The 19,001-nt window shown below is 32.9% G+C and overlaps 1 protein-coding gene across 1 annotated transcript in view; it reads left to right on the forward strand.

Annotated features, from left to right (window-relative positions):
• The window catches only part of plcl5 (phospholipase C like 5), a 174,505-nt gene that overhangs the window by 103,710 nt on the left and 51,794 nt on the right, over nucleotides 1-19,001 (forward strand). The window contains 2 exon segments of the mRNA XM_056453253.1: nucleotides 1,399-2,736; nucleotides 2,738-3,889. Coding sequence (XP_056309228.1) covers nucleotides 1,399-2,736; nucleotides 2,738-3,889 — 2,490 coding nt within the window.

Consider the following 19,001-nt stretch of genomic DNA (forward strand, 5'->3'; position numbering starts at 1 on the left):
GTTTTTGAATACATGTTCCATAGGTTTGACAAACTTCATTGGAAAGCATTATATGTGAAGAAAGACTACAGAAGTTCAAGTCAGACCACTCATGATGCTTTGAATAGAAGAAACTGAAACATACAACGTGGTGGAATAAGGCCCAATCCCAATGCTACCCCATAGTCCTTCTGAAAAATCTCAGTTTCGAGGGATATCTAGCCCTTACTCTTCGCCCTACACCTTCAAGCTACAGAGAATTGGGACACCCCTACCCCTTCACGTAAACGAGCAAAACGAGGAGTAGTTCCAATTCTCTGTAGCTTGAAGATGTAGGGCGAAGATGAAGGGCTAGATACCCCTCGAAACTGAGATTTTTCAGAACCACACTCGAAACCAAGGTGTAAGAATATTTCCTAGAATACACCAGCTACATTCTATCACTCGATGACACTCGAATATACTGTCAGAAAAGTCTAGTGGCCTTTTTACATTGTCTGGTAAAATGTTAATGTTGTTTTTGTGTGTTTACTCAGATGAATATGGCTATGGTGTAAATACACAGTACAGTTATGATCTTATTGCCACATTATATTGTTATTATAACATGTTATATACCTTCAGTGATATAGACGCCAAAAAACAATGCAACTGGAAAAACTACAGCAGACGCGATTGTCGATCTCATATGAAACAAGAGAGCGCGATGACATATGATGACGTGTGCAGGTGCTGTAGTGGTGTCCCATTACTTGGGGGTAAATTTTGAAGGCCTTCCCCTTCACACTCTGTTTCAAGGGCCAAGGGGAAGAGGTACAAAAATAGAATTAGGATTGGGCCTAAGTTCTTCAAAGTCAGGGATGACCAACCCTGTTCCCTGGGAATTTACCTTACTTTAGAATTCAGTTGCAACCCATATCAAACACACCTACCTGTAATTATCAAGTGCTGTTCAGGTCCTAATTAATTGTTTCAAGTGTGTTTGATCAGGGTTGGAGCTGAACTCTACAGGAAGGGAGATCTCTAGGAACAGGGTTGAGCATCACTAATTAACATTAAAGTCATCACATCATTGCAGCAGTCACTAGAAGCTCAGTTTTGCACGTTGACTGGTTGACACGTGACTGGTTCACCATAAATAGTCACTGCTTGAGTGTTGGAAACAACATTTTGATGACAGTTCATGTGAAATTGTTGCTGATTTTACATTTAACTTCAAGCAGTTTTTTATATTTTATAATTTTCACATACATGTAGATAGAACTTGGATTTTGTATACCCAAAATACTTGCCTGGAGAGGTTGCAAATATGGCTGCAGAGTAAACAGACTTTCTTTAAAAGAGACTTTGATGTAAGGTTTGATTTTGTAATGTGTATGTCCACTATACTAACCAGCCTTTTTTATGCTCTTTCTTTAGGATGGCTCAAAACAGAGGCAGTCGAGGAAGAAGACCGTCTCATTCAGCTCCATGCCAAGTGACCGCAAGATGAACAGCACAGCTGCCTGCATGGCCTTCATGATGGAAGGTTGTGAGATGAAGAAAGTCCGATCTAATTCTCGCATGTACAATCGTTACTTCCTGTTGGATCCTGACATGCGCTGGCTCCGCTGGGAACCATCAAAAAAAGACTCGGAGAAGGCCAAGCTTGAGATAAAGAGCATCAAAGAAGTTCGATTGGGAAAGAAAACACCTGTCCTACGCAGCAACGGACTCTCGGATCAGTTCCCAGAGGAGTGTGCATTCTCGATTATATATGGAGACAACTATGAATCCCTTGATCTGGTTGCAAGCACTGCAGATGTGGTTAGCACCTGGGTGATGGGACTGCGGTACCTGGTCTCATATGGGAGGCATATGGTGGGTGTAGCCGAACCCAGTCAACCTAGTGTAAGAACGTCATGGATTGGGTCTGTGTTTGAGCTAGCTGATCCAGAAAGGCAAGGACACATTGATCTATTCCGGGCCACCCAAATCATAAAGGGTCTCAATCCTGGCATGAGAGAGTCCCGCATCGAACTGAAGTTCAAAGAGCTACAGAAGGCCAAGGACTGCTATGGTGAAGGCATCGATTTAGACACATTTGTAGAGGCATACTGTGAACTGTGCACACGCTCCGAGATCTTTTTCCTGCTGGTGCAGTTTTCCAGCAACAAAGAGTACCTGGACTCTAAAGACTTGATGATCTTTGTTGAGGTGGAGCAGGGAGTGGAGGGTGTCACAGAGGAAATGTGTCGGGAGATTGTGCATAAGTATGAACCCTCTGCTGAAGGACGTAATAATGGCTACTTGTCCATAGATGGCTTCACACACTACCTCCTGTCATCCGAGTGCCACATTTTTGACCCGCAGCACAAGCATGTTTGTCAGGATATGACGCAGCCCCTTTCACACTACTACATCAACTCTTCTCACAATGCCTCGCTTTTAGAAGATCACTACTGGGGCTCTTCTGACCTCAGCAGCTACGTTCGAGCACTGCGTATGGGTTGTCGAAGCCTAGAGGTTGTAGTCTGGGACGGCCCTGACTGTGAGCCTGTGGTCTATGTTGGAAGCTCCGTTGCCTCCCAGCTGGCCTTTTGTAAAGTTCTTGATGTCATTAACCAGTATGCCTTTGAGAGTTCAGAGTATCCACTAATCCTCTGTCTTGTCACACATTGTAGTGTTCCCCAGCAGAGAGTCATGGCTCAACATCTGAAGAAGATTCTAGGGGACAAACTGCACATTGAGTCTCCCAATCTGGAAGACCACTATTTACCCTTCCCCTGAGAAACTTAAGGGAAAGGTACTCATCAAAGGGAAGCGCTTGCCAACAGATTCACAAGACTCTGAAGGAGAGGTCACAGATGAAGAAGAAGGTTTTGAGATGTCCAGGAGAATGATGGGTGTAGATGATAAGGATCACCTTAACGGGATTGGCTGCAAACGATTACAACTCTGCAGGGAACTTTCTGACTTAGTCACCCTTTGTAAGTCTGTTCAGTTTCGTGACTTTGAGATGTCAAAACGTGAACAGAAGCATTGGGAGATTTGCTCCTTTAATGAGGTTGACGCCAACCGCTTTGCCAATGAGTTTCCAGAGGACTTCGTCTCTTACAATAAGCGGTTTCTGTCACGGGTGTACCCTACACCCATGCGCATTGATGCTAGCAACATGAATCCGCAGGACTTCTGGAAGTGTGGTTGCCAAATTGTGGCTATGAATTACCAAACTCCAGGTTTGATGATGGATTTGAACCTTGGCTGGTTTAGGCAAAATGGCAACTGTGGCTATGTCCTGCGTCCTGCTATAATGCGTGAAGAGGTGTCCTATTTCAGTGCCAACGCTCGTGACTCGCTACCTGGAGTCTCAGCACAGCTCCTTCACATTAAGGTGATCAGCGGTCAAAACTTACCAAAGCCTCGAGGCTCTGCTGCTAAAGGAGACGTGGTAGAGCCATACATCTATGTGGAGATCCATGGAATCCCTGCAGACTGCGCAGAACAACGCACAAAAACTGTCTCACAAAATGGTGACAATCCAATATTTGATGAAAGCTTTGAGTTCCAGATCAACCTCCCTGAACTAGCTGTTTTGCGTTTTGTTGTCCTTGATGACGACTACATTGGCGATGAATTTATTGGCCAGTACACGATTCCTTTTGAGTGCCTGCTTCCCGGTTACCGGCATGTACCACTGCAGTCACTTACAGGGGAGTTTTTGCCCAACACCACGCTGTTCGTTCATGTTGCTATTACAAACCGACGAGGTGGGGGCAAGGCCCATAAGAGGGGCCTCTCTGTGAGAAAGGGCCGAAAAGCAAGGGAATACACCTCCACTAAGACCACAGGGATCAAAGTGGTAGATGAGCTCTTCAGGGCGTCCACCCAGCCACTACGGGAAGCAACAGACCTACGGGAAAATGTACAGGTATGAACTTTGGTCTTTTCAGGGTCAGTGCATTTAAAGGGGTGGTCTAATGCTATTTCATGCATTCAGAGGTTATTTTACACTCCTAGGAGTTAAAGGACTCTTGTGTTCAAGCATCCCAGTAGGTACCTTGGTGTCAAAACATCATCAAATTGACATTGACGTCTATTTGATATCCACACATTTATTCCCTTTCAACTTTAATTCCAAATAAACATTTACACTGGGCTTTGTATCTCTAAATTTATGTAAATTACCTTAATATAAAAACAACATCAAACATTTGAGTTGAAAACACAAATACTTATTACAAAACAGTCCTGTAATAAATTTTTGATGTTGTTTTTTTTTTTTTACGCCAGTTTTGTGATTTCGCCATCAAGGTTTTCAACTGACATCAAATTGATTAGCTTCTTTCAATAGTTTGTTGACATGTCTTTTGATATTGTTTTGATGTTGATGTTGAGGTTTCAAAAAATTATTTTGACAACACAGAGTATTTCTTTTCCAAAAATCGTACTTACAGGTCGTAACTAGTTTTGCAAAAGTCAAGCTTGGCTCTTGGTTATGTAACTAAGGTTGGAAATCCTATTAGGGGTGCTTCACCTGGAAAATTATGTGTTACCAGGGTGAGCATGGGAGTGTGTCTATCACGCACAACAGAGCTGCACAGGATTTTGCTGAGAATTAATCCAAAACATGTGTTTGGATGTGATGGAATGTCTTACAAGTATTTAAAAACAAATATTTTTTTGGAGAAAGATGGATGCAGTACTGCTCGATATGTACAATTTTGTCATCGATACTTAGGTCTTTGAGAAATTTCTGCACTGACATGGGAAAACTAGATTGCTGAAGTGGTGTTAGTGAGGCTAGCAAGGGGCACTCAACATGCGCTCTTTGGGAGTCCTAATACCCCAGTATACTGAAGGGGACACCATAATGTCAGTGAGCATCATTTTTTGAAGACGTTAAACTGAGATCCTGACACTCTGTGGTCATCAATTAAAATCCCATGGCACTTCTCGTAAAGAGTAGGGGTGTAACCCTGATGTCATGGCCAAATTTCCTTCATCGGCCCTTACCTATCATGGCCTCCCAATCATTCCTATCCACCAAATTGCCTCTATCACCCTCTCCCCTCCACCAATAGCTGGTGTGTGGTGAGCGCACTGGCGTCGTAGTCTTGTGGCAGCCGTCGCATTATCCAAGTGGATGCTGCCCACTGGTGGTGGTGTGGAGAGACAGCAACACCCCCCCTCCCCCTCCCCATGATGGCGAAGTGCTTTGCACAGTAAATGCGCTGTGCAGGGGCGTAGCGGACATTTTAAAAGTGGGGGGACGGCTGTATGAGATCATATGTTCATATAATTATTAATCACATGTTTCTAAATGGTCTGTCTCTAAAAGTGAGGGGACGGATCCATCACCCCCTCGTCCCCCCTGGTTGCTACGCCCCTGGCGCTGTATAAATACACATTACATTGCATAAGAAAAGTCATGAAGATATGCTCAGTCATATGAATCATACTAGTGACTGCACAGACTGCAGATTCCCTTTTCGCTTTTAAACAAACCAAACAAATATTGTGTAAAATGATAAAAGATTTTTGGAGCAAAATGAAACTCCTGTGACTCAATGTTATGTGAAGGTCTTGCAATAGAAAAAAAGAAAACGAAAATTCTTCTGTTGACTGACATCTGCTGCCACATTTAGTCTTGAAAGCTGCCTTGGCCCTAAAGGCAGTTCAAGGGAGGTAACAAGGCTTATGACAACACAGTATCGGAAACATTCACTCAGAATTGCCTGTGTTGTCAGGGATAGAAAGCGAGAGAGAGTGACACAGAAAGACACAGATTTGGAGCCTTTTTATTGTGAGCTCATTAGTATAATGCGCTTAACTAGATTCTGAAGATGTTTTCAGATCTTCCATAAATGGTGCTTTTACAGTTGAGAACTCACTGATTACAAATGTTTCGAATGTTAATGATGTTTTGTCACCGAATACTGGTAGAGGAGTAAAATTGCATTGTTATGAAGGCGATGCATCATTTCAGTTCATGTCAGGAAAGATTAGGCACAAGCTGCAAATAATATTGATTTCAAAAGACTTGCTCAGCAGACGCAATGTTGTCCTCACGCACATGGTCCTAATTTAAGAAGACTAAAACCTCAAAGGACATCCCATTAGATGATTAGAGACAGAAAACATATGGCCAGCTCGAGATGTCCTGCTGCTTTGGATCTCTGCCCTTTCTTTAAATTAGAGTGTGTATGTTATTGCGTTATTTCATTTGCCAGAACGCCTTTTCTTCTGTTTCTATTTCACAAATCAATGTTTGTTTTTTGCATGGTCTTATTATTATTCTCTGGTTATTATTATTATTATTATTATTATTATTATTATTATTATTATTATTATTATTATTATTATTATTATTATTATTACTATTATTATTATTATTATTATTATTACTATTATTATTATTATTATTATTATTATTATTATTATTTATTTGTTTGTTTGTTTATTTATTATTATTATTTGTATATTTATTATTATTTTTAAGTTGATCTATTATTATTATTATTATTATTATTATTATTATTATATATTTATTTTTTAAGTTGATCGATTATTATTATTATTAATAATAATAATTATTATTTATTTGTTTGTTTATTTATTTATTATTTAAAATTATTATATTATTATTTATATTATTTATTATTATTTAATATTATTATTGTTTTTATGTTATTATTATTATTATTATTATTATTATTATTATTATTATTATTATTATTTATTTATTATTTAAATTATTATTATTATTATTATTATTATTATTATTTTTATATTATTATTATTATTATTATTATTATTAGTTGTTGTATTTTTAATTATTATTATTTTTAAGTTGATCAATTATTATTATTTGTTATTACTATTTTAAAAGTTATATTTTTTATTATTATTATTATTATTATTAGTTTATTTTTTTGTTAATTGTTGTTTGTATTTATTTATCTTTATTGTTATTATTATGTTCATGCAGCTAAAATATGTGATTATATAAAATAATAGTCATTTATTTTATGTAATCAAAGTTTACATTTATCTGTTTGGCAGATGCTTTTATCCGAAGCAACTTGCAGTGCATTTGTGGTGTCCAAAATATCATGTTCGTTCATTTCCAGGTTACTAAACCCATGACCTTGGCACTGTTAGCACCATCCTCTGCTGTTCAAGCTGCAGCCAATATTGGATGTTTAATTCTCTGTGCGTGTTTTATTTTTGAATCTAGATTATTCTTCCTTTCATCTAGTGCTCTGCTCACATATAAAGTTAATCATTAAAAGCACTTATATATTATCGTAAGACTGTGTAGTCCTTATTAGATGTTTTTGAATTAAAATAAATTTTTTTGCATTGGAATTTAAAATGTTGTGATGCCTGTACTCACTTGCAACATTTAAAATGTATATTTTAGTATTCATTTTAAGTTATTTATATTTAGTTAATACAGTACTGGAATATATTTTAAATTTTACCTAGGTTTTATTATGACTTATGCGTTGACTACTGTTTACAAGGTTTCATTTTTATAATCGCTAAGATTAATTTTTTAATTGTGGATCATTAATCATTGCACAAAACATATTCAGTGATTTTTTTTTTTTTTTTTTTTGTTTTATTTTTTTTTTTTTATCTTAATAATTCCCCCCAAAAATTCAGATTTAGTCAAAACCACCACCAAAACTCTACTCCATGTGCCAGTTTGTTGCTTTTTTGACAGTAATATCATATTTAAATATATTCTAAATTAAAACTCTTGTCTTGTTAATGTCAATACCATAAATGCAAATGGACACAGTTATGAAATGTAAACATTGCACATGCAACATACTTTCAGTGAATTCTGACTGTTCTCAAAGGTTGTGGATTAAAGGTAATGTTTAGTTTCTTGTAAAACCTATATTTTTTTTTCAAGTTGTCAACCATTCAAGGAGAGAACATGTGACCAAGCAATTATTGAAATAAAAGTAATCTAAAATGTAATAATAATAATAATTTGTCATAATAGTAAAAAATATATTTTGACAGATCCAGTGTTGCCCAGTTCATATGAATAAATTTAATTGTATACATTTTGTTATAAATTCATACATTAGTTACTTTTTCCCAAGATCAGGTTGGTAAATACCGTTCATAAACTGTTTTATTATAAAAAAAATAATAATTTAAGAAAATTAATGCCTAATTGTGCTGAATAATAATTTATAAATAATTAATTATTATTTATAAATATAAATATATCTATGTGTCATTGAAATTTCAAGGCTTATAAGAGGCTAATATTTTTTTAATTATTGACATTATTGTCTGTTTTGCTCACAAAAATGATGGCTATAATCCTATACTGTCATTCAAAGGCAAACTGCAGTTATTAATGACACATTTTGTCAAAATTGAGTTTTGGTGTAAAATGGGCTTTTGCTCTTTTATGTTTTCTTCTGGTTCAATTTTGTCCAATTTCAGAGCACCAAAACCACTCATTTATCCATAAGTTTGACTGCCCGGTTTAACAACTTTACAGGTGTTTTTCTCAGTTTTAGTGTGTTCATAGTTACTGCAGTTTGCCTTTGTAGGGCCGCACACAGCGGTGTTTCTCTTTTTTTTGGATGAATACAGTAAATAACTCATTTGACTCATTTTGCCACCAACTGGCAGTTTTAGTTCAATAAAATTTCATATTAATCAAAAAATAAAATGAATAAATAAATAAATAAATAAATAAATAAATTAAATAATTAATTTTAAATAAATTTTAAAATGCAAGGGCTTCCGCTGCATAAAACATATGCCAGAGACACAGATAGAGAGACACAGATAGAGAGACACAGATAGAGAGACATAGATAGATAGATAGATAGATAGATAGATAGATAGATAGATAGATAGATAGATAGATAGATAGATAGATAGATAGATAGATAGATACAGATAGATAGATAGATAGATAGATAGATAGATAGATAGATAGATAGATAGATAGATAGATAGATAGATAGATAGATAGATAGATAGATAGATAGATAGATAGATAGATAGATAGAGAGACACAGATAGATAGAGAGACAGATAGATAGATAGATAGATAGATAGATAGATAGATAGATAGATAGATAGATAGATAGATAGATAGATAGATAGATAGATAGATAGATAGATAGATAGATAGATAGATAGATAGATAGATAGATAGATAGATAGATAGATAGATAGAGAGACACAGATAGATAGATAGATAGATAGATAGATAGATAGATAGACAGATAGACAGATAGACAGATAGATAGATAGATAGATAGATAGATAGATAGATAGATAGATAGATAGATAGATAGATAGATAGATAGATAGATAGATAGATAGATAGAGAGACACAGATAGATAGATAGAGAGACACAGATAGATAGATAGATAGATAGATAGATAGATAGATAGATAGATAGATAGATAGATAGATAGATAGATAGATAGATAGATAGATAGATAGATAGATAGATAGATAGATAGATAGATAGAGAGAGAGACACAGATAGATAGATAGATAGATAGATAGATAGATAGATAGATAGATAGATAGATAGATAGATAGATAGATAGAGAGACACAGATAGATAGATAGATAGATAGATAGATAGATAGATAGATAGATAGATAGATAGATAGATAGATAGATAGATAGATAGATAGATAGATAGATAGATAGAGAGACACAGATAGATAGATAGATAGATAGATAGATAGATAGATAGATAGATAGATAGATAGATAGATAGATAGATAGATAGATAGATAGATAGATAGATAGATAGATAGATAGATAGATAGATAGATAGATAGATAGATAGATAGATAGATAGATAGATAGATTGCAGTTAACTAGTATACAGTTAACAGTTGAATTATTTGTCTTCATTTCAAAAAGTAAAAAAAAAATCTTCTTTAAGAAAGCCAGAGGTCTCTGTGTGATTCAACCAATCAATCTGGTTCCTATTAGCCAGTTTCCCCACTGATTACTTATATGTGAAACTGATGTATGTGTCCACTAAAAAGAAGAGAAGAAACGGGAAGGGTACAGAAAAACACTTGTTCATGCTTGAGTTATTAAAGGAAGCTCGCTGAACAATAGCAGTCTACACACTGCAGAATGTGTGGAGGGTTTTAATGCTGCTATTAAGAATGAATGTGTTGTGCAGGGCTTGATTTTGTCCTGCTGTATCCTGGAATAGAATCAGGCAAGTGTGTTTCAGGTGATGCTGTAGTGGGCTGAATGTTACTCTGCTCTCTCACTTCAACAATTTGTTTGCTGCCGCTTCCTCTCTTTCCATGTTTTGTCTCTAAAACACTTCACGGTCTCTATGGTGTCATGTCAATCCCACAGGAAGCACTATTTGTGTAGTTTCGCACTCTCATGCTAATGAAGTCCACTTGTTAAGTTTTGACTGATGCACTAATCTAAACGGATTTTACGTAGTCAATTACAATGACCTTTTTTAAACAATAATAATATATTAATAATAAATATAATATTTCTGGGTCCAATCTTCTACTCATTTGAATGAAGAAAAAAATTAATTCTGTTGCTATAGTCAATATGACTTAAAACACAATAAAAGAAAATTATCATTTTTAAGGTCGCAATACATGTTTGGTGTTGCAACTCATATTAATTATAGTTATTAGATAAATGTTTACATAATGTCACAACGTTTTAGTCAACCATGCTGACTTGAATTTGTCTGCTAACATTTATTATTACACATCTTTCTAAAATACTTGATTCTGATTGGTCAGTTGCAACATTTTATGATATGTTTGTTATTCCCAGATAGCAACCGCTAAATAACATGAGCTTGTGGTACTTCGAATCATCTTCACGGCCAGTAAAAACATTTACAATCCATGTTTATACAATATATTTGTCTGTCATGCTGCTGTTTTTGACTGTTTGGCGCCATCTTCATCTCATCTCATCTTATCTAATAATAATAATAATAATAATAATAATTTTTATTTATATAGTGTCTTTCCAGAGCTCAAGGACACTTTACAAAGAATGCAACAAAAAGAGAAAGTATAAGCAGATAAAAGATACACAAACATAGAGAAAGTCAAATATAACAAACTGGAAATACAAAAACAAGACCTAAGAGACAGATAAGCAGAGTGCAGGTGGATCAGAAAACGTGGTCAGTTTGGCAGGTCAGAAGTGAAGCATTCAGAAAATAAGTGGGTTTTAAGTAAGGATTTGAATTCAGAGATATTATTAGCAGTACGGAGTCTATCTCATCTTACACCTCTACTCTTTATGAGATGTTCATTTATTCATTCATTCATTTATTCATTTTCATTTTACGTTTCGTAGCAAATAGTATTGACATCCCAATGTTTTTTCAACATTGGGATGTCGATAAACCTGTTGAGGTTTATTCTGCGATAACAGCCGACTGGACTTTATCCTCTACTCCTAGTGTATAATTTATTTGTTTAGGACATATTTTGAGCTCTTGTTTCAATGCCTACATATTGTTTAAAATAAAATATTTCCTGTTCTTTGAAAGAGTATACTTGCATTATTATTATTATTATTATTATTATTATTATTATTATTATTAGGGGTGTAACCGTACAGATCACAACCCACAGTTCGGAACACATGTGACCTGCAGATTAATAACTTTTTTGAACTTGTAGGTTAATCCAACATTTATAACAATTGCAGAGAGATTGCCTCCTGCATCATTTAAATCAAGTGTATGAAATCATTTCGGCTTACCTGTAAAATATAATGATGACAAAAAAGTGGAGGGACCTACCTAAATGCTTTCTTAGGTTATTAATTAAAGCTGTTTTTTTGTCACTGTTTGTTTAGCCGGCATTGATACATTTAGTGTAAAGCTGCACAATTAAACATTTAAAGATCATGATCTCAATTCAAACCCATGCAACATGAATGATACTGATTTGCATGTTTATTAATCCTTCGAAGCGCTGCATTCAAATCTGCTTTTGATCGAGAGAGATTCAGATTTTACACTTTGTTAGTTACAAACAATCAAATAAGACAGAAGCACTGGGAGAACAGTTTATAGTTCAAATACTGATGTTTATGGTAAAGATTAAAATCACCATTTGATGGAACTTGACACTGGTGAATGGTGTAGTAATTACATTGTTTAACCAATAGGTGGCGACAAACAACCATCAAAATTATGTCACTGAATAGGTTTTCAAAAAAGATCCACCAATAATCAAACATGAAGTTTTGTGTGTGAATTGTTGAATCATTAATTGGAAATATACATAAGATGTTGTATAAGTTGTTAGATTTCCATATTTAGCATTATCAGCAGCAGTAGCAATTGTCATTTTTCGTATTGAATATTTTTATCTGGTTCTTTCTTGATTTTTATATGTATTAAAATTACAGGTTCAGTGTTCTTTTTGTTTAAACCAATGGTTTTTGCAGTAATATTTTTGTATAAATGGAAAGCAATTGACCTTTGTCTCCTCTCTTTTTTGCTGATCCGAAAAATGGTTCGATCCGTGACTCAGAAACCGCAGTGCGATCCGAACTGAGATTTGTGATCTGTGAGATTTGTGATCTTGTGCTTTTTAAAAAAAACGTTTTTATTTTTAAATGCACATCTTGAGTTATTTTAGTCACACCGAGCCATTTGTAATTGTAGCTTGCGTGCCAGTTTTAAATTCAAAGCTATCAGTCTATCAAGAGAGTCTGTTAAGAGAAAAAAACCCAAGTCAGCTTGTATTGCAACCATATTGAAGCCTGATTCTAATCTAAATGTGCTCTGGTATAAATATAGACATTTTAGCGTGCACAACACGTGGTGTTTACTATGAACACAGTCATGAGTCAGCACTTTTGACTGGCACATAACATCCTGTGAAAAGTTAACATGCCCTGCTTGATAATTGTGTCTGGACCACAGAGCCAGTAAGTGGATGTATTTGACTTGTGCCTGCTGTAGTAAATGGGTAAATATGGGTATTTCATGGCCATGGTGGGACAGTTTTATGCCTCAATGGTCATAATAAATCACAGCTGTCTTGGTGTGCGAACTGTAAGAGCATCGATAGAGTTTCATATAGTGGACTTCTGCTTTAATGTTATTGCTCAAAGGTTGACTCTTTGTATCTGTGGAGACAGTATGTGTTGTTGTTTGCTTGATTTAAGTACAGTATCCACTCAGAAGTGTCTTTTTGGGGGGGATCTCAGCTGATTCGTTGTAAATAAGACTTGAATGAACTATTTATTCATTAGTCAGACATTGTTACTGCAGAGGAGAGCTGGGGCAGATGTCAACATGTTCAGTAATAAGTGGTATGGACCACTTTTAATGATTTTGTGTGGAATTCATTAATTTACTCATTTGCTTTTCTGCTTAGTTCCTTTAATAGCCTGGGTCGCCACAGCAGAATGAACCACCAACTTATCCAGCATATGTTTTACACAGCGGATACAACCCATCATTGGGAAACATCCACACACACACTCATTCATACACATACACTACAGACAATTTAGCTTACCCAATTCACCTATACCACATGTTTTTGGACTTGTGGGGAAAACCAGAACACCTGGAGGAAACCCACGCAAACATATGTATATGTATATGTGTGTGTGTGTATATATATATATATATATATATATATATATATATATATATATATATATATATATATATATATGTGTGTGTGTGTGTGTGTATGTATGTATGTATATATATATATATATATATATATACGTATGTATATATATATATATATATATATATATACGTATGTATATATATATGTATGTATGTATATATATGTATGTATATATATGTATATACACATATATATATATATATATATATATATATATATATATATATATATATATATATATATATATATATATATATATATATATATACATATACATATATATATATATATATATACATATATATATATATATATACATATATATATATATATATACATATACATATATATATATATATATATATACATATACATATATATATATATATATATATATACATATATATATATATATATATATATATATATATATATATATATATATATATATATACATATATATATATATATATATATATACATATATATATATATATACATATATATATACATATATACATATATACATATATACATATATATATATATATATATATATATATAATACATATATATATATATATATATATATATATATATATATATATATATATATATATATATATATATATATATATATATATACATATACATATACATATATTGTTTTTTAAAATAGTTATAGATATTTTTATATTTGTATAAATATTTATAGATTTAAATAGATCACAGACCTACTTAACATTATTATTATTTTTTTTTAAGTTGAGTATTTTACCTTATTTAAAATAAAGTATACAGTATATGCACAATTGATTTTTATAAAAAATATTTATATAGATTTTTTTTAACAGTATATAGATTTAAATGGATCACTAATTAATATTGAATATTTTGATCCTACTTTATTATTATTATTATTTTGTTAATATAATTATTATTATTATGTGCTGTTGTTGTTGTTGTTGTTGTTGTTGTTGTTGTTAATATTATTATTGTTATAAAAATAATTATTATTTGTTGTTATTTATTTCTTATTATTATTTATTATTATTATTATTATTATTTAAGTTTTGTATTTTATCTTATTTTAAAAATAAAATGTACAGTATATGAACATTTGAAATTTTTAAAATAGTTATATAGATATTTTTAAACCATTATGTAGATTTAAATGGATTACTAATTAATATTGATCATTATTAAATATTTCATCCTATTTTACATCATCGTTGTTGTAGTTGTTGTAAATCATCATAGTTTTTCATTATCATAATAATAATAATTATTATAATTATTATTATTATTATTTATTATTATTATTAATATTATTTATTATTCATGTATTTTGTCCTATTTAAAATAAAATATACAGTATATGCACATTTGTACATTTTATAATATACATACAGTGCTTAGCATAGAGTACACCCCTTTTTGAAAATGAATGTTTTTATCCATTTCTCAGTGAATAAATATTGGTGCATTTCAACAAAACAGATATATTTATTAAAATAATATCTTAGTCACAGAACATCTTTAGAAATGGAAAGATAATACAATTAAATTCATGCAAATTATTGCAAAAAATTACAAACTACAACATTTCAATAAAATTGGATGCATATTTTTTTTCTTTAGATTTTTGCTCTTTTTAAAAAAAATGGATTTAATATTTTTCCCTAACATAAATTTGGGCTCTTAATTTTTGTAACATTAAGTTATTTTGGTAGATAAGCTCCAGATTTGGCTTCAGTACTGACTAATCTAATGTAAATGCATAAATATAATATTGTAAAGCATCCTATAGAAAATATTAATTTAAATGAGAGATTTGTGAGGGGTGAACTCATTTATGCTGAGCACTGTGTGTGTATATATAATTTCATGTATTAATAATAATGTTTCTACTATATTAAATAATAAATACAATTATAATTTTATGTTTTTAAAGTTTTTGTATTTAATATTATTGTTGCAATACAATATTGATAAAGTAAAAATATTTTTTCCTCCATTGCACCCCCTTGTGGCCTCTGACTCCAGGTTGATCCTTCATTTTCAGGATTACTGCTATAAGAAAGTATATAAAAAAGTCATTTTGGGACAACATAAAGGACGTAAAATAAATAACATAAAGGATGTAAATAAATGTACATTTAGGGGTGAATTATATTCTTAATTTCCTTTCTATTTATTCTATTTTTGGTACTAAGATAATACATAGATTTTCCAAACATCTAGAAGACTTTTTATTCACATTTCTCCATTTTCTTAGAATTCTGCAAGCTCAATTTGTTCTCCAGTTTTCAGTCATGTGTGTGTTTTTATACTACAGTTCAGATCCATTTTCTCTATGGAGCTGAGCTTTCGTGACCCGCCCCCTCGTCCTGACCCATGCAAACACAAACACCCTTGTTTTCCCAAACACAGGATGAAGTGTCTGGAACACATTATCCGAGCGCGTGCCGGAAGCAGCTCTTTCCCTCGCTCTTTCTGGCCTGAGCCGCGCTGTTTCTGTCTATATTCAATTATGGAATTTGGACCATGCAGCAAAGAGTTCATTAAACTGAAAATAACAAAAATCTGTGATGAATGGAGGGTTAAAACAGTGTATTAAACGTGACAGAGGAGATCTTTACATGTATATCAACAAACTGCCAAGCAGGCACAGTTACCCTTTTAAATTTAATTCAGCTCCAATAAAATTAAAAGGGTGGCATGGTGGCACAGTGGGTAGCTAAGCCGAAAAGAAAATTATTAAATGAATAAAATTAAAAGAACAATTTTGCTTCCAAAACCCAGGGAATCATAATTATACTAAAGGATTGCAATTTGCATATGTTTAGTCTTTTTAACCACTATTATAATTTCCGAGTCACAAACAATCCAATAAAAGTACTGGTATGAAAGTTTATAGGTGAACACTGATGTTTAAGCTTAAAATCACCATTTGAAAGCAACTTAACGCTTCAAATGAAGGTTGCAGGAAATACATTATGCCAATAGGTGGCGACAAACAACATCTAAATGTGTATAACTGAATAATTCTTCAAAAATGATTCATCTAGTATTGAAATAAGCAAGTTATTGAATTACTAAGTGAAATTTAGATAAGAAAATATGATTAATTTAGGCTATATTTACAATTTGTATGTGTATATATGCCAACACGCGGATAGACGTCCTATTCATGCGTGAATTGAGCATTTTGTACATATTGCACAAATTGCTTGATTTGGAAAATCTGAACTTTAGCGGACATTAATGCTGTGTTAACCGATCAGGAGCTTGCTCTTGTAAGGGCGTGATTATGACACAGCACCTGTTGATGGAGTCCCAGAGGGAAATCCTCCTGCTGACAAGCTTCCATCGTCAGTTTCTGGAGGAGTTGATGAACTCACAGAGCTTGGGTGCACCTCCAAAAGGATCTAGTGCACTCAGACACGGCGCCGAACGAATCTACACGCCATTTAGCAACAAAACTAGTCACTGGGCAGACAGAAGCCCTTATTCATGACTCAATTCTGTGTCCACTGTGAAGTGAATCTTGTGAGCAAATTAAACGAATTTGACGTGCAAATAAAGAGAGTAAACTCAAAATATTCATGCGTGTATTTTCACGTGAATAGAATGATTTATTTACGCATTCTGCATGTGGTGTGAACACCCCATTAGAATCAGCCCAGCTGCCAAGTATGTTGCTAAACACACATACTTAAAGTGGCCATATTATGTCATAATAAATCTCTGGTGTCCCCAGAATGTGTCTGTGAAGTTTCAGCTCAAAACGCCCCACAGATTATTTATTACAGCTTGTCAAACTTGCCCCTGTTCAGCTCTGAGCAAAAACATGCAGTTTTTGTGCTTTTTCCTTTAAATGCAAATGAGCTTTTGCTTTCCAGTAGAGGGTGGAGCCTTTATACACTATTACAACTATTATACAACCATACACTATTACACTATTATACACTATAATAACAAAACAAGCAAATATCATGTAGCCAAAATGTTCAAACAAACATTAAAAGCAATGCTAAACTGATGTAAAATAAAACAAACTGTTTTCTCCACGTTTATAACACGTTAGGCTTGTTTTTGGTATATCCATCCAACAACAGAACATTTGTTTTTTGTTGTTGTTGTTTTTGCACAGATATTATAAATATGTAACCATTACAGTGAGTGAGTAAATGTGTATGTGTGTGTGAGCATGTTTTGGTCCTCCCGTGGGACTGTATTTCTGAGAATATCCCTAGAGAACAGCAAATCTTGTTGAAAGTGTTTTGCAAAGGTCGTCCCTAAAGGGAAAACACATTAAAAAATGAGCTAAATATAAACCCATGTGTGTAAAAAGAGTTGACTGCTTGTGTCTGAAAATGGTTGGCGGCTTGGCAAATGCTGTTGAGACCAAAACTCGATTGTAGTTAATGCGATTTCTCACTCAAAAATGAAACATCTGTCACCATTTACTCATCCTCGTGTTGTTTCTTACTTGCTTGACATTTGTTCTTCTGTGGAGGGAAGAAGTGGTTTTCATACAATGGAAGTTATTTTGTTGTTTTCAAAATGGGTTTTTTGTGTGTCCCACGGTCGGAGCATCAACTTTGTGTACTTTTGTTGTATAACTCGCTCTTTTTTTACTTTTTGTTGCATGGTTTACATTAGAACGTCCGGATGTTTTTCTGATTATTGCAAACACACAATTGCTCTACAATGTGTTCTAGGGCTTCATGATTTGAGAAATAATGAAAATATTTTTATATTTTATGAATATACCCTATCCTTTTTTTGTAGGACATCCTGGAATTTTTAACGACCACAGAGAGTCAGGACCTTAGTTTATTTTATTATTATTTATTATTATTATTTAGTGGTTCATCAAATGTTATAAGTATAATAAAATATTTATAAATAGATTTTTTATAATAGCATTTTTTATTAATTGCAGCACTTAGCAATTTATTTAAGCTCCAAGGTTGTGTATGTATACACACATACATACATACATACATATTTTTATATATATATATATATTATTATTATTATTATTGTTATTAGCCCTTCTTTGATTTTTTTTTTTTTTTTATTATTATTTTTTTTTTTTATATTTCACAAATATTAACATAGCAAAGAAATTTTCACAGTAGTCTGATAATTTCGTCTGGAGAAAGTCTTATTTGTTTATGGTAAAAGTACCAGACTTAATACATATAATACATATATATTTAATTTTATATAATATAAAAAAAAATCTGAAGTGTAAGACCAATTTATGTTTAAAAATATTTAAAATTAAAACATTTTTAATACTAAATCACCTTTTTAAGTATGACATCAATTTTTTCAAATTCTCATTTAAC

The sequence above is a fragment of the Danio aesculapii genome, chromosome 3 (assembly GCF_903798145.1).
Source record: "Danio aesculapii chromosome 3, fDanAes4.1, whole genome shotgun sequence".
Classification (NCBI taxonomy): Eukaryota; Metazoa; Chordata; class Actinopteri; order Cypriniformes; family Danionidae; genus Danio; species Danio aesculapii.